This window comes from Physeter macrocephalus, chromosome 4, assembly GCF_002837175.3.
Source record: "Physeter macrocephalus isolate SW-GA chromosome 4, ASM283717v5, whole genome shotgun sequence".
In the NCBI taxonomy this organism is placed as follows: Eukaryota; Metazoa; Chordata; class Mammalia; order Artiodactyla; family Physeteridae; genus Physeter; species Physeter macrocephalus.
The window spans coordinates 74,778,504-74,797,903 of record NC_041217.1 but is presented as its reverse complement, the minus strand read 5'-3'; the positions used below and the strand labels follow the sequence as shown (position 1 = coordinate 74,797,903).

General features: G+C 42.3%; 1 protein-coding gene across 6 annotated transcripts in view; it reads left to right on the top strand.

Moving 5' to 3' along the window:
• PIP5K1A (phosphatidylinositol-4-phosphate 5-kinase type 1 alpha) overlaps positions 1 to 15,208 on the top strand; it is a 38,064-nt gene extending 22,856 nt beyond the window's left edge. For 2 of the 6 annotated variants that reach the window (XM_007130458.3, XM_007130459.3), the window contains 12 exons: positions 428 to 558; positions 990 to 1,107; positions 1,289 to 1,441; positions 3,242 to 3,541; positions 5,760 to 5,965; positions 7,647 to 7,730; positions 8,539 to 8,587; positions 8,792 to 8,876; positions 9,931 to 10,077; positions 10,273 to 10,402; positions 13,263 to 13,311; positions 13,560 to 15,208. In XM_007130458.3, coding sequence (XP_007130520.1) covers positions 428 to 558; positions 990 to 1,107; positions 1,289 to 1,441; positions 3,242 to 3,541; positions 5,760 to 5,965; positions 7,647 to 7,730; positions 8,539 to 8,587; positions 8,792 to 8,876; positions 9,931 to 10,077; positions 10,273 to 10,402; positions 13,263 to 13,311; positions 13,560 to 13,562 — 1,455 coding nt within the window. In that variant the 3' untranslated portion in view covers positions 13,563 to 15,208. Of the gene's footprint in view, positions 1 to 427; positions 559 to 989; positions 1,108 to 1,288; positions 1,442 to 3,241; positions 3,542 to 5,759; positions 5,966 to 7,646; positions 7,731 to 8,538; positions 8,588 to 8,791; positions 8,993 to 9,930; positions 10,078 to 10,272; positions 10,403 to 13,262 lie in introns of those variants that run through there. The other 4 variants (XM_028488837.2, XM_028488838.2, XM_007130461.4 and 1 more) reach the window with 3 other exon arrangements.
• Positions 15,209 to 19,400: the final 4,192 nt, after the last annotated feature.

Below are 19,400 nucleotides of genomic sequence, written 5' to 3'. Positions count from 1 at the left end.
TAGAGAACTGAGCTTCAGTAGCTAGGCAGTGAATCAAAGTATCAGTTAATTTTAGTTACATTCTGTATCAGATGAATAAAATGTTTGGAGGACTCCATATACTCTGGGGGCAGGAAACTTTGGAGTGAGACCTAGGATTGTTCTCTTAGTACAATGTATCTTCCAGATATAGATGTGGATAGGAAGGAACACCTTGTTTAGAGAGTCCCCACTTTGCTACTCTGTATCTTCATGCTCTTCCAATCTTTGCAGGCTTAACTGCCATGTAGAGCGTGGGGATGGGGAAACTGGATTGCCCCAGTTTAGTCTGAACTACTAGAAAGGCATTTGCTCTCCTAGGTTCCTTCTGGTTCTTCACTCCTGAGTTTTTATTGCTATGATCAGATTTAATGCTAGAAACTTTCCTCTTGTTTCTTTTGTTTCTCAGACAACCTCATCAGCTTTAAAAGGTGCCATCCAGTTAGGCATTACTCACACTGTGGGGAGCCTGAGTACCAAACCAGAGCGGGATGTCCTCATGCAAGACTTCTATGTGGTGGAGAGTATCTTCTTCCCGAGGTACAGAGGTTAATGTTCAGGGGAATGTCCTAGAAAATGTGGCTTTTTTATATCATCATCAGGGCATTTTAGGGTTCATGTCTAATTTAGGCATGCATCCAGTCCTTAACCTGATTTTAATCAGGGTGATATGGGGACTGGAGAATTTGAAGAGCACATGCTCTCCTTTGGATGTTTCCATGAGTCTCTGGCCTGTGGACTGACCCCTAAAAAACAATTTAGTGCATCGGGAGGAGGTACTATGATTCCCTGTGCCCATGTCTTAATCCTCATGTTGCGCCTTGTCCCATTATGTAACTGACTCATCCAGTCCCTTTGGTTTTCTCAGGAGGGATGTATTGACCTGCCTCTGGGTGACTGTCTTTCCAGGGTGTGGACTCCCTAAATTACAGGGACTGGTAAGTTATGGCTTCTTCTGTTTAACCCCACAGTGAAGGGAGCAACCTGACTCCTGCTCATCACTACAATGACTTTCGGTTCAAGACCTATGCACCTGTTGCCTTCCGCTACTTTCGGGAGTTATTTGGTATCCGCCCTGATGATTACCTGGTAAGCTTCCAGATTTCAGGACCCTGGGACTCCAGTATCAGAGGGATACTTCCAAAGGAAGACCCTCTCTCCACACTCTTGCTCTAGTTTTTCTTTAGAATAGAATTGCATCTGTAGTTGATTTCTGGTTGGGCATGCCCTTGTATCTCTGAACCTCTTGCTTTCTTTTCTCTGGGCCCAGTACTCCCTCTGCAATGAGCCGCTGATTGAACTCTGCAACTCTGGGGCTAGTGGTTCCCTCTTCTACGTGTCCAGCGATGATGAATTCATCATTAAAACAGTCCAGCACAAAGAGGCGGAGTTTCTGCAGAAGCTTCTTCCAGGATACTACATGGTGAGAGGACCACGAGCACTGGCTGCCTGAGCTGCCCACTCCACTCCAGGACAAGGCTGGGGAGGCTGCCATCAGGGGGACAAAACAATGTCAGCACTTTTGTCATAGGAACATAGTTCATCTTTGTGCTTTTCCCATCTCTTTTGTCTCTCTATGGCTAAAGGGTGTTTTGTTTATCTGTCCTATTTTAAGTGTTTTTAGCTTAGACCATGCTACCCAACGACAAGATTCAATGATGATTAAAAAAAAAAAAAATTTTTATTGGAGTATAGTTGATTTACAGTGTTTTGTTTCTGCTGTACAGCAAGCAAAGTGAGTCAGTTATACATACACATATATCCACTTTTTTAATATTCTATTCCCATATTAGAGTATTGAATAGAGTTCCCTGTGCTATTCAGTAAGTTCTTATTAATTATCCGTTCTGTGTATAGTACTGTGTGTATGTCAATCCCAGTCTCCCAGTTTATCCCCCTGCCTCTTCCCCCCGGTAACCACAAGTTTGTTTTCTACATCAGTGACTCAACTTCTGTTTTGTAAATAGGTTCATTTGTACTATTTATTAAAATTTCACATATAAGTGATAATATATGATATTTATGTTTCTCTTTCTGACTTACTTTCACTCAGTAGGACAATCTCTAGGTCCATCCATGTCGCTGCAAATGGCATTATTTCATTCTTCTTTATGGCTGAGTAATATTCCATTGTGTATATGTGCCACGTCCTCTTTATCCATTCCTCTTTTGATGGACATTTAGGATGCTTCCATGTCCTGGCTGTTGTAAATAGGGCTGCAAAGAACATTGGAGTGCATGTATCCTTTCGAATTATGGTTTTTTCCCTTTAGTCAATATCCATTAGTTTCCTGAAACTTTTTTTTTTTTTTGCGGTACATGGGCCTCTCACTGTTTGTGGCCTCTCCCGTTGTGGAGCACAGGCTCCGGACGCGCAGGCTCAGTGGCCATGGCTCACGGGCCTAGCCGCTCTGCGGCATGTGGGATCCTCCCGGACGGGGGCACAAACCTGTGTCCCCTGCATCGGCAGGCGGACTCTCAACCACTGTGCCACCAGGGAAGCCCCTTCTAACCATTTTTTGATAGTTTTTTTTGTTTGTTTGTTTGTTGTTGTTTTTTTTTCTGATATTGAGCTGCATGAGCTGTTTGTATATTTTGGAGAAAAATCACTTGTCAGTCACTTCATTTGCAAATATTTTCTCCCATTTTTTGGGCTTTCTCTTCATTTTGTTGATGGTTTCCTTTGCTGTGCAAAAGCTTCTAAATTTAATTAGGTCCCATTTGTTTATTTTTGTTTTTATTCAGTGATGATTCTGCTTTCCATTCTTAGTCCAGCTCCTAGAGTAGAGTATGAGGTTGGTTACTTCCCTTGATAATACTGTATTTTTTCTTACTCTGACTGATACCTCTTGGAGGTTCTGGAGAAGTTAGGGAACTCTCCTTTGCCTCCTTTCATACTCACAATAATATACTATACAGAAGCCTAAGCATTAAATCTTTTTCAGTGTTGTCTTCTCTTAAACCTCTCTTAAGGAATATGTTCATCATATGTTTAGTATCCTGACTGCTTACTATATTGTAGGCCTGCCACTCGGCTTGGTGGTCATCTCATTATTGAGATAGATACATTGGGAAATTTTAAACAAATGTAATGTGGGCTTATGGGCAGATTGTATCTGAATCCCATGTAACAGACAAAGGAAGGGGGGTGACAGCTTTTGCCCTCGAGTTTTATTGAAAATCAGCTAACTTGCTCTTCTACTTTTTACATTCTTGCCCTCAGAACCTCAACCAGAACCCTCGGACTTTGCTGCCTAAGTTCTATGGACTGTACTGTGTGCAGGCAGGTGGTAAGAACATTCGAATTGTGGTGATGAACAATCTCTTACCACGGTCAGTCAAGATGCATATCAAATATGACCTCAAGGGCTCAACCTACAAAAGGCGGGCTTCCCAAAAAGAGCGAGAGAAGCCTCTCCCCACCCTTAAAGACCTGGACTTCTTACAAGACATCCCTGATGGTCTATTTTTGGATGCCGACATGTACAATGCTCTGTGCAAGACCCTGCAGCGCGACTGTTTGGTGAGTTTGTCATATTTCCTTCTCTCTCAGGAACCAGAAATCTCAGTCTCTAAAACAGCTTGGTCGTTCTTAGGCATCTAATCTGTGGGAGACGGGACTCTGTTCCTTAGCTCCATCTGTGCCAGACTTCATTTAAAATAACTTTTATATTAGATTATTTATGCCTTTACATTTTTACTTTCTCCCCGTTTGTGTAACTCCCCTCCCCTGTCTTTTTTTTCTCTACCTGCACCTGTCCTGGGCCTCATAAGCATACATTCTCTTTATTTTCATACCAGCACCATCATTGCTCAGTTTTTGGTCCTGTCTGCCAAATCCAAATTTATATCTTAGAAGCTGAGTACTGCTGAAAAAAATCACACAACTGTGTATACTGGCATCTCTACAGATTAATGATATCCAGCGCTACCTGGGCCCTCAGTATTCCTCATCAATCCATTTCCTGTTCCTCCCAGAGATTGCACATGATTGGCACTCTCTTCAAACAATTTTCTGACTCTCATCCCCTCAGCCTTGTTTCTCAACAAACTACCTCAACTTTCTATTCTGTACCATCCCTTTGTCCTGCCCCCATCATCACTTTATAAATGGATCTACACTTAACCATCCTTAATCTATATTTTCTTCCCAACTTGGTTGATTATTCCAGGTCAGTCCCTTTTGTGACCTAGATCCATTTCCTCCTGTTTCTCTAGGATCCTGCTTCATCACTTATTTCCTTTCCCACCTCTGGCTTCAGCCTCAACTGACTATTTTCTATCTATATACAAACAAGTTTATCTCTTTTTTATTTTAAGATTAGGAGAATGTTTTTCAATGTCTTCATTTAATGATGCCTCCATTTCTCTTTTCCCTTTCTCTTCTCCTATTCTTGCCTCAACCCACTGTGTCCTGGCTTTTGCTCTCACCACTTCAATTGAACTGCTCTCTCCAATGACCACCTAGATGCCGAATAGAGAGTACTTCTCAGTCCTTCCTTGAATTTTCTGCAGTGTTTGACAGTTGATTGATTCCACTTTCTTAACATCTGTTGGTTTTTGTGACATCTTTCCCTACTGATTTTTCCACCTTATTTATTTATTTATTTTTTTGCAAACTGCTTTTGTAGGATTGTCATCTTCTATTCAGTCCATGATGTTATCCATCCTTGCCTTTCTTTGCTTACTCTGCATCTACTTCCAGGATAATGCCTATTTTAGTTTGGCTCTTCTGGTTGTGAGGACTGGAGACTTGGTGGAGCAGAGAGGTTTTTCAAACCACACATAAGAATCAGTCCTGAACTCTCTTCATCCCTTACTCTATCCACCTACCAAAACCCCCAAAGTGAGCTACTGGAACTGGTGTAAATATACAAGGTTGAGAACTGTAGGAGGCAATCCAGCCTCCTTAATATGACACATCAGGCCTGTCATTGTCTTGCCCCTACCATCCTCTCATGTGCCAAACACCTAGCCTTCACATTTTATGTTCTAGCAACAGCAAATTATACCTCCCTGCACGTAGACCACTATTTCATGCTTCCAGGCCTTGGCATTCTTCTTTCCTTCCTTTATTTACTTGCACTTATTTTCTCTCTAATCGATCCCTCATAAACCTATTTATGTACGTCTCTGTAGTATTCCTCAATCATGTATGCACTTCCATTGTTACACATAGTAGACTGTATTGTATTTATTTTTACATTAGTTTCCCTTTCTAAATTATAATATCCATGAGGACAGAAGCTCTCTTACGTATCTTTGTATCCACATAAGCAGGCACAGTGCCTACAGATGGTAAGGATTCAGCAAATAATGAACTGCAGTGAAGCTGGCCATATAAGGCCCTGCCACAGATCTGCTCTGTCACAAAGTTTACTTTTACCAGACCCTCCTTGTGGATTTTTTAGAGCTCAAATATGTGTTTCTTCTTTCATTGAGAATATAATGCTCTTTTCATGAAGAGATACAAGGAAAGAACAAACAAAGAGGATCTTGTGGGCTAGGCCGTGGCCTAATTTGTATGTACTCTGGTGAAGGAAAGCTGAAGGGATATCAGTGAAGGGTGACCAGAGGAGGTCAATGTACTGTTCTTCAAGGAGTAGGAGGAGCAAAGGATAATCCTGTGGTTAGCTCTGGAGGTTCACTATCAAGAACAGTTAGATCAGGAAAGCTGTGAGATCCTGAAAAAAGATTCTCATACCTCCTAAGGCTCAGATCATGTTTTTTCCTTCCATTAGGTGCTGCAGAGCTTCAAGATAATGGACTATAGCCTCCTGGTGTCAATCCATAACATAGATCATGCACAACGAGAGCCTTTAGGCAATGAAGCACAATATTCAACTGACACTCGCAGACCAGCCCCCCAAAAGGCTCTCTATTCCACAGCCATGGAATCTATCCAGGGCGAGGCTCGACGAGGTGGCACCATGGAGACTGATGACCAGTGAGTGGACTCAGGCACTGGGAAGGAGTGCGTAGGCTCAGAGCACTTTTTCTTGAGGGAGGGACACAGCTTCTGAGAAGGAGTAGACTTTATTCAGCAGTTAAGTTAATAGCATTAATGCTTACAGAACTATAGGATGAGCTTTCCTAAGAATGTATAAGGAAAGGAAGATGTCTTAAATTTGGAATTTGTACATCTGGGAAGGAAAACTATTCAAAATTAAGAGGTTTTTTTTTTTTTTTAATTTTATTTATGTATTTATTTATAAACAAACATTTAATTTCTTTTTGTTGTTGTTATTTTATTTTATTTATTTTTTATTTTTGGTTGCACCGAGTCTCAGTTGTGGCAGGCAGGCTCCTTAGTTGCGGCTTGCTGGCTCCTTAGTTGTGGTTCACTGGCTCCTTTAGTTGCGGCACGTGTGCTCGTTAGTTGCAGCTGGTGGGCTCTTTAGGTGTGGCATGCGAACTCTTAGTTGAGGCATGCATGTGGGATCTAGTTCCCTGACCAGGGATCGAACCCACGTCCTCTGCATTGGAAGGCACATTCTTAACCACTGCGCCACCAGGGAAGTCCCAAGACTTTTTTTTTTTTTTTTAAATTTATTTTTGGCTGCGTTTGGTCTTCGTTGCTGTGTGCGGGCTTTCTCTAGTTGAGGCGAATGGGGGCTACTCTTCGTTGCAGTGCACAGGCTTCTCATTGCGGTGGCTTCTCTTGTTGCGGAGCGCCGGCTCTAGGTGTGTGGGCTTTGGTAGTTGCAGCACGCAGGCTCAGTAGTTGCGGCATGAGGGCCCCTAGAGCACGTGGGCTTCAGTAGTTGTGGCACGTGGACTCAGTAGTTGTGGCTCATGGGCTCTAGAGTGTAAGCTCAGTAGTTGTGGCACATGGGCTTAGTTGCTCTGCAGCATGTGGGATCTTCCCAGACTAGGGATCGAACCCGTGTCCCCTGCATTGGCAGGCAGTTTCTTAACTACTGCGCCACCAAGGAAGTCCAAGACTTTTAAAAAAATGTTCACTCAGAGTCTTAGATGCACGCCTGCAAATTATATTAGAACTTCATCAAAAACAATTTATTATAGACTTCTTTGTGGAAGGCGTCTTTGTTACCATCATGGATCAAGGAAGTGTAGTTACTAAAGTATCAAATGTCTTTTAAGTGGTTTCATTTTAAAGTATTCTTTACCATGACTCTCCAGAAGAGTGTCTCAGTGGGCATAAATTAAAATATGAAAGTGCTGGGGAGGAATTCCTGGGTGGTCCAGTGGTTAGGACTCCGTGCTTTCACTGCTGAGAGCCCCGGTTCGATCCCTGATCAGGGAACTAAGATCCCACAAGCCTTGCAGCGCAGCCAAAAAAAAAAAAAAAGAAAGTACTAAGAAAGTTTAGAGTTAATTGGGAGAGTATTCCTAAAATTGCTGAGTAGGGGTGATTTTTAGATTCTCTTCCGTGAATTTGGGGTGGAGAGGCAGGCAGGTGAGATTTGGAGAGAACAAGGTTATAATACATAAGCCAAAGTGGTTGGGGCTGGGCGAAGTCTCTCACTCTTCCCCAGTTTATGGAAGATGGGACTTCTAACTATGCTTAGGTCTCAGTTACATGTCCTGATCTGATTTGAGGTTAGCAGAAGCCTCTGCCTGCTAGACAAAAGATTTTCTTACTCTTTCCTTTTTGTCTTCCCCAGTATGGGTGGCATCCCGGCCCGGAATAGTAAAGGGGAAAGGCTGCTGCTTTATATTGGGATCATTGACATTCTGCAGTCTTACAGGTGAGGAGCATATAGATCCTTGGGGCAGAGTGGATGTAGATTTACTCACATTGCTCTTTTAGATGGGTGTCACCAAATTCTTCCTGAAGCAAGAAGAGTAAGTTGCAGTCTGGCTGCTTGCCTCATTGGGTTTCAGATGGTTTTTTATTTCCTGATTATGCCTGTCTGTTGGCTTCCTTATCCCACCATCTCCTCAAACATAGCATACACCTCTGTGGAAAGCTGAGTCAGTCCCTAGAAGCACCAGGGTAGAAATGCCATCTCTCTGGCTTTTTGTGGAAAACCTGTGAGATGAGTCATACTCCACATTAGGATACAGCTGGAAACACATCCCTCCTTTCCATGGAGGAAAAACAAGAGGATCACTGTGTTCTGTGAAAAGTATTAGCCTGTGGAATTCAGGCACTGGAGTGGTAGTGAGGGAAGAGCTGGAAATGTTAGACCCCAGTTTTGCTCCTGTAAGGTTTCAGGTACTAATGAGGACTGGACAGTACTTGACTCCCTTCCAGGTTTGCCCATCTGTACCTCCAGCTCCCCTTTTACAATAAATATTCTTGTCCCTGACTTGCCGGGACATATTAACTACCCCTTTCTGAGGGGGGGCAATAATCGACTTATCTAGAAACAGCTTCGATCTCCATGTGGAATAAGCACTACCCTGTCTGTTCTTTGGAAAGCCAGCATAATAGTGGGGGTGCTTTCCCGGTCTCTCTCTTTGCTACTGCGATTTCTCTTTTAACTCTGTAAAGTAGAAAACTATAAGGTCATTCATTTAATGTGAATGCACGATATACATTTTTCTTGGCAGGTTTGTTAAGAAGTTGGAGCACTCTTGGAAAGCTCTGGTACATGATGGGGTGAGTAGCAGTCAGCTAGAGGCTCTCCTCTTTGTGCCTCTCTTACTTCTGATTTGCCCCCTCAGTTTCCTCTTACCTTATTTCATTTGTGGGTTCTACCCTTCTGCTAGGGTCTCAGCCTAGGGAAAAACGGCCCTTGGACTAGAGATCCTCTTGCTGGGCCTCCTCCTCTCTAACTCTGCAGCCATCTCTTTTGCTCTGCAGGACACCGTATCAGTGCATCGCCCAAGCTTCTACGCTGAACGGTTCCAGCGCTTCATGTGCACTACAGTGTTCAAGAAGATCCTCTGTAAGTGGCTTCTGCCAGATGACCCTCCAATGGCTCCCTTACTTCAAGAGATGGGGGGCAGGACACCTCTGTCAGGGAACTGCCAAAGCCAGAGGCTTCTACTCTACCCACATCCCGTGAGAGCTGCTGCCCATCCTTATGTCGGTCACTTTGTCTGTCTCAGTTGTTTCCAAGTTGCTGCTTTCCCCCTGGCAATCCCTACATGTGTCATTGAGGGGAGGGGCATTTCTGAGTAATTGGTAGGGTTATAAAAATGTTTAGTTGTGGGTATAGGACCCATGCCACAGGCTGAGATAGGCGAATCTGGACTTTTATGGGCAGAGATAGGCAAGAATATTACCATATGCCCAAGGCCAGGAAGTTCTAGGATCAAAAGGTTGGAGAAGCACTTACTCATTTCTGCTTAGCAGGTGTTCTTAGTCTCTTCCCTCAACTTTCTTGGTTGGGAAGTGCCAATGTTCTTCTTTCCAAACCTTTCACGCTGCTGCCACTGGCAAATTCCAGCTCCTCCTTCCCATCTCTATCTCCTCATCATAGGCATCAGTTGTCCCTCGGTGAGGCAGAGCGGACTTAGGCATACCAAACAGTCTTAAGAAACATGGAAAAATCCTTTCGAAGTCTTTTCAAAGTGATATATAAACAAGTGTAAAGTATCACCATCGTGCTGTGTGTGTAAGTGCTACAGGGATATAGAGTGAAAGGGTCATCTTTGTCTGGTTTAACTGAAGGATACTATTAAAGAACAAAGGAATTACAGAATAGGAGACATGTCATCAGGCGGAAGCAAAGCCATTGAGGTTGCATGTAGGAGGGGAGAGATATGTGTCTCCTTTCCTCTAGGTTCTCTGCTTCTTTTCCAAAGTGAAGTGGACTGAGATGCCCCCTCCTCTGAAGAGTAGTTCATAGAGCCCATCTTTGTTGACATTAATCCCTTTTCCTGCTTTGCAGAGGAACAACTTTGGGTTTGTGTTGGGGACGCTAGCAAGTTGTATCTATGTCTTGGTGACAGTTTCTGAGGTAGGTGCTAAGTAGGCTCTCTCTTTCCCTTTTAAAGTGAAGCCCTCTCCTTCCAAAAAGTTTCGGTCTGGCTCATCTTTCTCTCGGCGAGCAGGCCCCAGCGGCAACTCCTGCATAACTTACCAGCCATCGGTCTCTGGGGAACACAAGGCACAAGTGACAACAAAGGCGGAAGTGGAGCCAGGTCAGCGCCAGGGTTGGGGTCCCCGTGTGATGGGGCACTCCCTCCCTTCCTTCTGAGTCCTTGTCTGCTTAGGACCTCTACTCCCCGTTCCTGTCCACGAAAATCCAAGTTGCTACATATTTTTTCCTATATTTTCCCCACCCCCTTTTCTCTTCTTTTTTATTTATTGATTTTCTTCCCCTTTCTTTTTTCCAGGCGTCCACTTCGGTCGTCCTGATGTTTTACCTCAGACTCCACCTTTAGAGAAAATCAGTGAGGTCTCGACTATTCCTGACCCCTATTTCTCACCTGTAGTTGGAGAGACTTTGCAAATGCTAACTACAAGGTTGGTTCCTTGGCCCCTTTCTCCATGTAATCTTCTCATCTCTTTCTTCAGGTCCTTGAGAACCTCCATAATTCTGTTTTTTCCAGAGACTATTGTTTGTCTTTTGCTCTTCACTAGATTTTTGCATGTTCATCTTCCTAAGAGCTCATCTTTAGTGATTTGGAAAAGTGTATCAACATCTCTGCGTTTTTAGGGGGTGGTGGGACGTCTTTATGTACAGACTTTTCTGGTATTCAATCAAAATACCCCAACTAATGCTTCATCTCCTGGTGAGTTAAGTGAGAATTCTTAGCTTAGGATTTAAGGCTGGAAAGATTCCCAGGCACTGAAGACAGTGAACAGTTAACCTTTCAAAAGGATCCAGTGTAAAGATTGTGATTTAATTTTGTTTTTGGTGTGTTAATCATCTATTACATCATAATATATTACCCCAGAACTTAGTGACTTAAAATAACAAACATATATCATAGTTTCTGTGAGTTAGAAATCTGGATGCAGCTTAACTGGGTCCTCTGGCTCAAGGTCTTTCATGATAGTGAAGCTCTTTGTCCAGGGCTAGGCTCATCTGAAGGCTCAACTGAGAGGCTTCACTTCTAAGCTCATTTATTTGTTTTTTGACAAGATTCAGTTTCTGGTGAGCCGCTGGACTGAGGGTCTTAGTTTCTTGCTGGCTGTTTTCTGGGGGCCTCCCTCAGTTCTTTGCCACATGAGCCCCTCCATAGGACGACTAAGAACATGGCAGCTCGCTTCCCTTAGCATGAGCAAGTGACAGTGCATGCACCTAAGCAGAAGCCACAGTCTTTCATAACCAGATCTCCTATTCTGCATTCTAGGCACTTAATCTAGCCCACACTTGAAGAATGAATTACCTAAGAGTGTATCAGGAAGCAGCGATCACTGTGGACCTGTGAAACTAAAGAGACAGGCTATCTTCTCCCCACACACCCAGCATACAATGATGAGACAAACAATAGATAATCTCTTTACACATTCCTGTATAAAAAAGGGAGAATGGGAGGCACAGAGGAGTCTGATCCATAGCTAGTCTAAAATCCAGCAAATGTTGGAGTTTCTTTTATCAGGTCTCAAAGCATGAGAATAATTCGTGGCTCTTGGCTCTACCTTTTGGACTCTTAGTTTTGCCTTCTGAGTCTTCCTTTTTCATGAAAACTAGAATGTGTTTGCAGCTGAGTAATTTTCTCAGCCTGCTTCTTGCCAGGATTTTGGGGATCCAGTGGTCTCTTTTCATTGTGTACTATTTCTGTCCCTTTTAATCCAAGCAGGACAATGTTTCTGCTGCTATAATACCCTGAAAGATTTTGTGGGCCTCCTATGAATCTCACTGGGATTCACGCTATTAGACAGAAGCCACAGTCCACAAATACCTTCTTGATACAAGCTCTATGCTTCTTAGAGATCCTGTTAAGTTGAGAGGATCTGAGAGACATACCCTTAATCTTTTGAATCGCCTTTTGTATGACTGAATAGTACTTTGAGTTCTTAACAGATGTTTTACAGTCATACCCTTGGCTTCATCTGTAGACCACATTTTCCTGGCAGTGCCTTAGATTTTATCCATTTCTTAATTTTAGTATTATTTGCTATCTGGAGAGGCTTAGAATTTTCAAAACCATCAAGTCTTGGCTTCTTTTTGTTTAATAGTCCTTCCCTGAACTTATTTTTCTTCTCTCATATTTTAACTATAAGCATTAAGAAGAAACCAGGTGGCACCTTCAGCACTTGGTTTAGAAATCTCCTTAGCCAGATCACCCAGTTCATTAGGCACGTATTCTACTTTTCGAATAACTGTAGATGACATTGTTGCTAAACTTTGTTCCACTACATTGCAAAGATCCCCTTTCCTTCAATTTTTAATAAGATTTTTTTCACTTTAAGCCCTTACTGGCAATCCCCTTAAAGTCCAGAATTCTACAGTACATTCAGGGCACTTTTAAACTTTCACTAAAACTGTCCTCAAACCCAGTTCCCTTTTCCAAAGCCACTTCCACATTTTAGATTTTTATTACAGCAGCACTTCACTTCCAGGTACAAAAATATATATTATCTATTGTGTGACAAATTACCCCAAATTTTAGCAGCTAAAAACAACAAACATTATTATCTCAGATTTAATGTAGCTTAAGAATCTGGGTGTGGCTTAGCTGGGTGCCTTTGGCTTAAAGTCTCTCAGGAGGTTACAGTGAAGCTACTAGCCAGCAGTGTGGTCTCATCTGAAGGCTCGCCCAGGGGAGGATCAGCTTCCAAGCTTATCTATGTGGTTGTTGGCAGGATTCAGTTTCTTGTAGGCTATTGGGCTAAGGGCTCAGTTCTTTGTTGGCTGTTGGCCAGTTCCCTCAGTTCCTTGTCACATGGTCCTTTCCATAAGGCAGCTCACTGCATGGCAGCTAGCTTCCTCAGAGCAGACAAGTGAGAGAGCAGGTGCCCAAGAGGAAGCTATAGTCTTTTTGTAGCCTAATCTCAAAATTGACTTTACATCTCCTGTGGTGCATTCTGTTCACTAGAAGAAAGTCACTAAGTTCAGCCCACACTCAAGAGGAGAAAATTACACAGTGGCATGACTATCAGGCGGCAGTGTTCATTGGGTGCCTACCACACTTGGGGACTGAAGAAGGTAGAGGAGGGTGTTAGGAAATATTTTATGGAAGTCAAGACAAGAAAGTAAATAGTTAATTAAAACAATGTGCTTCCAAATCTAGTAGCTTCTTAGCCCCTTCTTTTTGAATCCTAAATTGATTCCCAATGAAATGGAGAAGCAGTATGAGATTTGACCTGAGAGTCCCTTTTCTCATTTATTTACTAATTCTTCTTTCTGCCTCCATTTTTTTCCCCCTCCTGTTAGCTCAACCCTCTTGGAAAAGCATGAAATTCCAGAGTCAGAGTTCATCCATGTAAGTGTCTGGGATGTGGGGGAGGTGGATGCTTTGGAAGGATATAAAGAGTATCACTGATGGAGTGGAGCAACAATGTAATTGGCAGGGTTAGGGGGACTGGGTGCCCCCCTAAATCTTTTTAAAATTTTTGTTTCTGATACCTTGTACTTGGAAGCTGAGACTGAACTAGAAGGAAACTTGAATTCCTTTCCTGCCTCCTAATCTCATACTGCACATCCTTAACTTTAAACCCTTTCCCTTTTCAGTGAACAAAAATCCTCGGAAGACCTGGAGCAAGATTCTACCATCTCTGTGATCCCAAGATGTCAGCCCTTGACCCAGCAATGCTGAGTTTTCTTTTTCTTGGTCATCAAAAAAAGTGTAATGGAGGCTAAGGGAGCTCTCCGTCTCCTCCCTGAAGAAGAACCTCTTCTACTTCCCCTTCCTCATGAATGGGCATTGGTGCCTCGGACAGTTGAGGACAGCAGCATCCTCTCTACTCCTGAGCTGGGTGGCACAAGTTTTCTACTAGCCAGCCTTGCTTCCACAACTGAATTGTTTTCAAACCCCCATTCTTCCTGTTGGAAGTGGGGTTGCTGGACTTGGTGGTTTTCTTCCCCCTTATCTACCTTTCACCAGGAGCTGGACTCTTAATTTCCTCAGGACAGACTGGCTGGTACATTATCCCGACCTTAGCTGTTTTTCTGTGGAAGAAGACCCCTGTAATCTTTGTAAAGGTTTTTTTGGAGGTAAGGGTGTTTAACCACCTCCCAGCCTTCTTCTTTTGGTTCCTTAAAAAAGGAAAAGAAAAATAGCACACAATTTCAAGCCAGACAGTTTCAGATCAAAACTCCATAAGTATTGGAGAGATGCGTATTCATAGGGTTCCCTCAGAAGAGCCCTGGTGTTTGAGAAACAGAAGCTGCTCTGCCAGGAGCAGCTCCTCTTTAACTCCTCCTCTCTTAATGAATTTCTGAAAGCTGAAGGAATGGAGAGAGTGGGACATGGGGTAATCTTTACCCCTTTTGTTAAACAGTGGGGCAGTCATAGGGCTAAAAGGTTAGAACCCTTCCTAGGCAGGACCCTACTCACGGCCAGGCCATAATGATTATTACTGTTTTGCAATTTGAAATGTATTCTGCTTGTTTTTCTAAATATGAAGACTTATCAAATGAATTTTAGATTCTTCTCCAAAGGAGATTTCTTCCTTGCTCTTACCACCTTTTCCAACAGCGTTCTGCTGTTCGTGGAGCTGAGATGGAGAAGGGGACACCTGTGTCTGTTTAACAGGTAGTTCATAACTGTGAGGCTAGAGAATATTCTCTTAAACTCATGGAGAGCCAGCAGATTCTTGCCTTAGTGAGGTCATTGCTGTGCCACATGCCCTGCCACCTCTCTTCATGCAGAGAACGTGGAGACAGGGTCTGTGTAATCCCTCTACTCCCCATGTTCTCCATCTGATCCTCCTACCCCTGTCAGGGGAAGAAGGGGGCCTGGCATCTCAGGCAGATTGTTGAATCCCCATCCTGTCCCCTCTCCATCCCACCCTGCCTTGATAGTAGGTTAGCTCATACCCCGAGTAACTGTCTATATTAGACACCCCCAGCCAGTTTCTGGCTGCCTGTCTTTGCTGCCATGTTCTTTTTTACAAGAAGAAAAGAAACAATTCTTGCTATTTTTTTTTCATAATTTACTATTTATGATGTATTTAAGTGTTTTATTCAGGACAGAGTTCTGTAGGGGGTGGGAGGGAATATTTGAGGGAGGCTGGGTCTTGGGGAAGGGAATGGGGAATCAACATTTTTATGAAGTGTCACTATTTGCCTCTACTTTGTATTGTTCAGAAATGGCAAATACAATATAAAAGTGATAAATACCTGGTTTTAATGTATTAAACTTTGATCAGTTATTTAGACTTCTTGCTTCTTCCTGGTTCTTTTTCATATACCATCTGCTCCACCCTCCTACCTCAGGCTCAGTTTTGTTCATGTTACCCTGAACAAATGCATCCTTTCCAGTTTCCCTCACTCCAGTTTCAGTCTAACTCAGGCTGAGAGAAATGGCTTCATTCATTACCTTCTGGTCACCTCCTCCATCTTAACAACTTAAACTTGACACGGAAAAGCTGTGGATGAATAGGAAGGGAATTAACGTGGGTCTGTTTCCTAGGGATTTGGGGATCCGTAGCTCAAAATTTTACTCAGGTTTAGGAGGAAAGGAGAGGGACAGTGGGAAAAGCAAGCTTGAGATTGGTTGGCCCTAAGATTCTCTGCCTTTCCTTCCCTTGACCTGGCCCCAGGGTGTCTGTCACTCCTAGAAAAGCATAGAGACTGCTTTCCTCAGCTATGTTTTTCTCTTCTGTGAGGTTTAGCTTAGGCTATTTTACTGGAATGGGAAAATAGACAAAAAGGGATGATCTAAGGCGGTGGGGGAGATTTGGAGAGAAACTAAATAATGTTCCTTTCCACACCACTATTCCCCACCTTGTTAAGGTCATTCTACAAATATTTATGCAGCAGCTAATGAGCAAGAGCCATGAATGCACTGGACAGTTGAAGGTCAAAAGAAGTAATTGACCTTCAAGGGTTTATAGTGTCCAGGAGGAGAACACATATGGGCACACAAAAACAACATGTTAGATGTGATACAGTTAAGGATTTCAGTTCTCTGAAAGAGTGATACAGAGTATAAAGGTCGAAGAAGATGAGAGGTTATTGGCCTGAAGTGTTGGGGAAAGTTTCACTTGAGCACAAGGGCCTAGAGGTATGAGAATGATCTGTTTTAGAGAACAAGGAAGAGATCATGGTGAAAGCAATGGTGGAGGGAGACCTGAGTGAGAATATTGGAATAAGTATAGGTGGAGGCAACACTGGAAACCCTGACTGATACAAGCTGAGGGATTTTTATTTTAAAGTGTAGGCAATGGGGAAGCATAGAACGTTTTTGTCCCTAAGTGGGACATGATCAAAACAAAATTCCGAAACTAATCTGTTGACAAAGTTCTATCACAGTGGATAGAAAAAGCAGACAGTTTAGATTGTAATAATTTAGGTGTGAGGTGATGTGCGTCTAGGATGATGGTGGTATCAACTGGAAAGGAAGGGAGAGAATTGTGATGGTAATAAAAAGGAAAACAACTTTATGACAGAACAAGTAATTGGAATAAAGGAGGAATTGGGTATTCTCAAAGTTTTGAATTTGAGTTTAAGCCACAGGCTCAGCCTTCCTTTAGGCTGGGGAAGGAGAATACTTTTTCCCAAAAAGGAATTGAATCTGAACATGTGGTAGGGAAAAAATGATCTTTCTGCTACCCTTACCTCGTCACTCTTTTAAAAAAAAGAAAAAAAAAATCTTTATTGGAGTATAATTGCTTTACAATGGTGTGTTAGTTTCTGCTTTATAACAAAGTGAATCAGCTATACATATATCCCCATATCTCTTCTTGCATCTCCCTCCCTCCCACCCTCCCTATCCCACCCCTCTAGGTGGTCACAAAGCACCGAGCTGATCTCCGGTGCTATGCGGCTGCTTCCCACTAGCTTTTCGATTTTACATTTGGTAGTGTGTATATGTCCATGCCACTCTCTCACTTTGTCCCAGCTTACCCTGCCCCCTCCCACTGTCCTCAGGTCCATTCTCTAGTTAAAGTCTGCATCTTTATTCCTGTCCTGCCCCTAGGTTCTTCATAACCATTTTTTTTTTAGATTCCATATATATATGTTAGCATATGGTATTTGTTTTTCTCTTTCTGACTTACTTCACTCTGTATGACAGACTCTAGGTCCATCCACCTCACTACAAATAACTCAATTTTGTTTCTTTTTATGGCTGAGCAACATTCCATTGTATATGTGTGCCACAACTTCTTTATCCATTCATCTGTCGATGGACACTTCCATGTCCTGGCTATTGTAAATAGTGCTGCAATGAACATGGTAGTACATGTCTCTTTGTGAATTATGGTTTTCTCACAGTATATGCCCAGTATTGGGATCGCTGGGTCATATGGTAGTTTTATTTTTAGTTTTTTAAGGAACCTCCATACTGTTCTCCATAGTGGCTGTATCAATTTACATTCCTAGCAACTGTGCAAGAGGGTTCCCTTTTTTCCACACCCTCTCCATTTATTGTTTGTAGATTTTTTGATGATGGCCATTCTGACTGGTGTGAGTTGATAATCTCATTGTAGTTTTGATTTGCATTTCTCTAATGATTAGTGATGTTGAACATCCTTTCACATGTTTGTTGGCAATATAGATTTCTTTGGAGAAATGTCTGTTTAGGTCTTCTGCCCATTTTTGGATTGGGTTGTTTGTTTTTTTTATATTGAGCTGCATGAGCTGTTCGTAAATTTTGGAGATTAATCCTGTCAGTTGCTTCATTTGCAAATATTTTCTCCCATTCTGAGGGTTGTCTTTTCATCTTATTTATGTTTTCCTTTGCTGTGCAAAAACTGACCCTGAATAGCCAAAGCAATTTTGAGAAAGAAAAATGGAGCTGGAGGAATCAGGCTCCCTGACTTCAGACTATACTACAAAGCTACAGTAATCAAGACAGTATGATACTGGCACAAAAACAGAAATATAGATCAATGGAACAGGATAGAAAGCCCAGAGATAAACCCACGCACATATGGTCACCTTATTTTTGATAAAGGAGGCAAGAATATACAATGGAGAAAAGACAGCCTCTTCAATAAGTGGTGCTGGGAAAACTGGACAGCTACATGTAAAAGAATGAAATTAGAACACTCCCTAACACCATACACAAAAATAAACTCAAAATGGATTAAAGACCTAAATGTAAGGCCAGACACTATAAAACTCTTAGAGGAAAACATAGGCAGAACACTCTATGACATAAATCACAGGAAGATCCTTTTTGACCCACCTTCTAGAGAAATGGAAATAAAAATAAACAAATGGGACCTAATGAAACTTAAAAGCTACCTAATGAAACTTAAAGCTTTTGCATACTTCGTCACTCTTCAACATACTCAGGCAGCTGCTGAGTGGGTGCACTAGATGGTCAGAGGGTCCCTCTAGTGGTGGGTAGCAGCTACTACTTATTCTACAGCTGTACCCTGCCATCTGTGTTCAGATGCAAGTAGGGCCTGTTCCAAAAATGAGGGAAATCAAAACCATAGGATTATAAAGCTGGAAATCCTGGTCTAATGTTTTACTCTTAAGCATGTCAATCTCAGCTATTCTGAAAGTTATTCACCGCAGTTGGAGTCTCATTCACTCTTTAAACAAAGATTAGCCAGTTAAAATAGATTTCAGATTATCCTTTTCATTCTTGGGAATTCCCTGGTGGTCCAGGTTTAGGACTCTGCGCTTCCACTGCAGGGGGCCCGGGTTTGATCCCTGGTTGGGGAACTAAGATATCACAAGCTGCATGGCACAGCCAAAAATAAATAAATAAATAAAGGGACGTCTTGTTTAAAAAAAAAAAAAAAATCTGTTCATTCTTTAGTTTTTCAAAGACACAAAAACAGTTCAATATCATCTGTAAAATTATTTCTTAAAAGTTCATTAAAAAGCATGAGCTATTTCTAATTTCTCCTTTTTTATTATGGAAATTTCCAAACCAAAAGTAGAGTATAGGAAACTGACATGTATGCATCACCCAGCTTCAGTAATTGTCAACATAAATAAGGCCAATCTGTTTTATGTATACTTTCTACCCCACCCCTCCTTTCTCTCTGCACCTCCAAAGGGTTAAGTTAAAATAAATCCCAGACATCATATCCGTTCATGCATAAATACCTCAATATATAACTCGAGATAAGGGCTCTTTTTAAACATAACATTATCATGCCTTTAAAAATTGATAATTCCTTAATAATACCCAGTCAGTGGTCAATGTTAGCCAATTGTCTTACAAATGAATTTTTTTTGGCTGCGCTGTGCGGCTTGTGGGATCTTAGTTCCCTGACCAGGGATCGAACCCGTGCCCTCGTCAGTGAAAGTGCGGAGTCCTAACCACTGGACCACCAGGGAAGTCCCGAAGTGAATTTTTACAGATAGTTTTTTTTGACCCCAATCTCTCTTGTACTCACTCCAGGTTTTTACCCCGACCACCCAACCGAAACATCTTTTATTAAG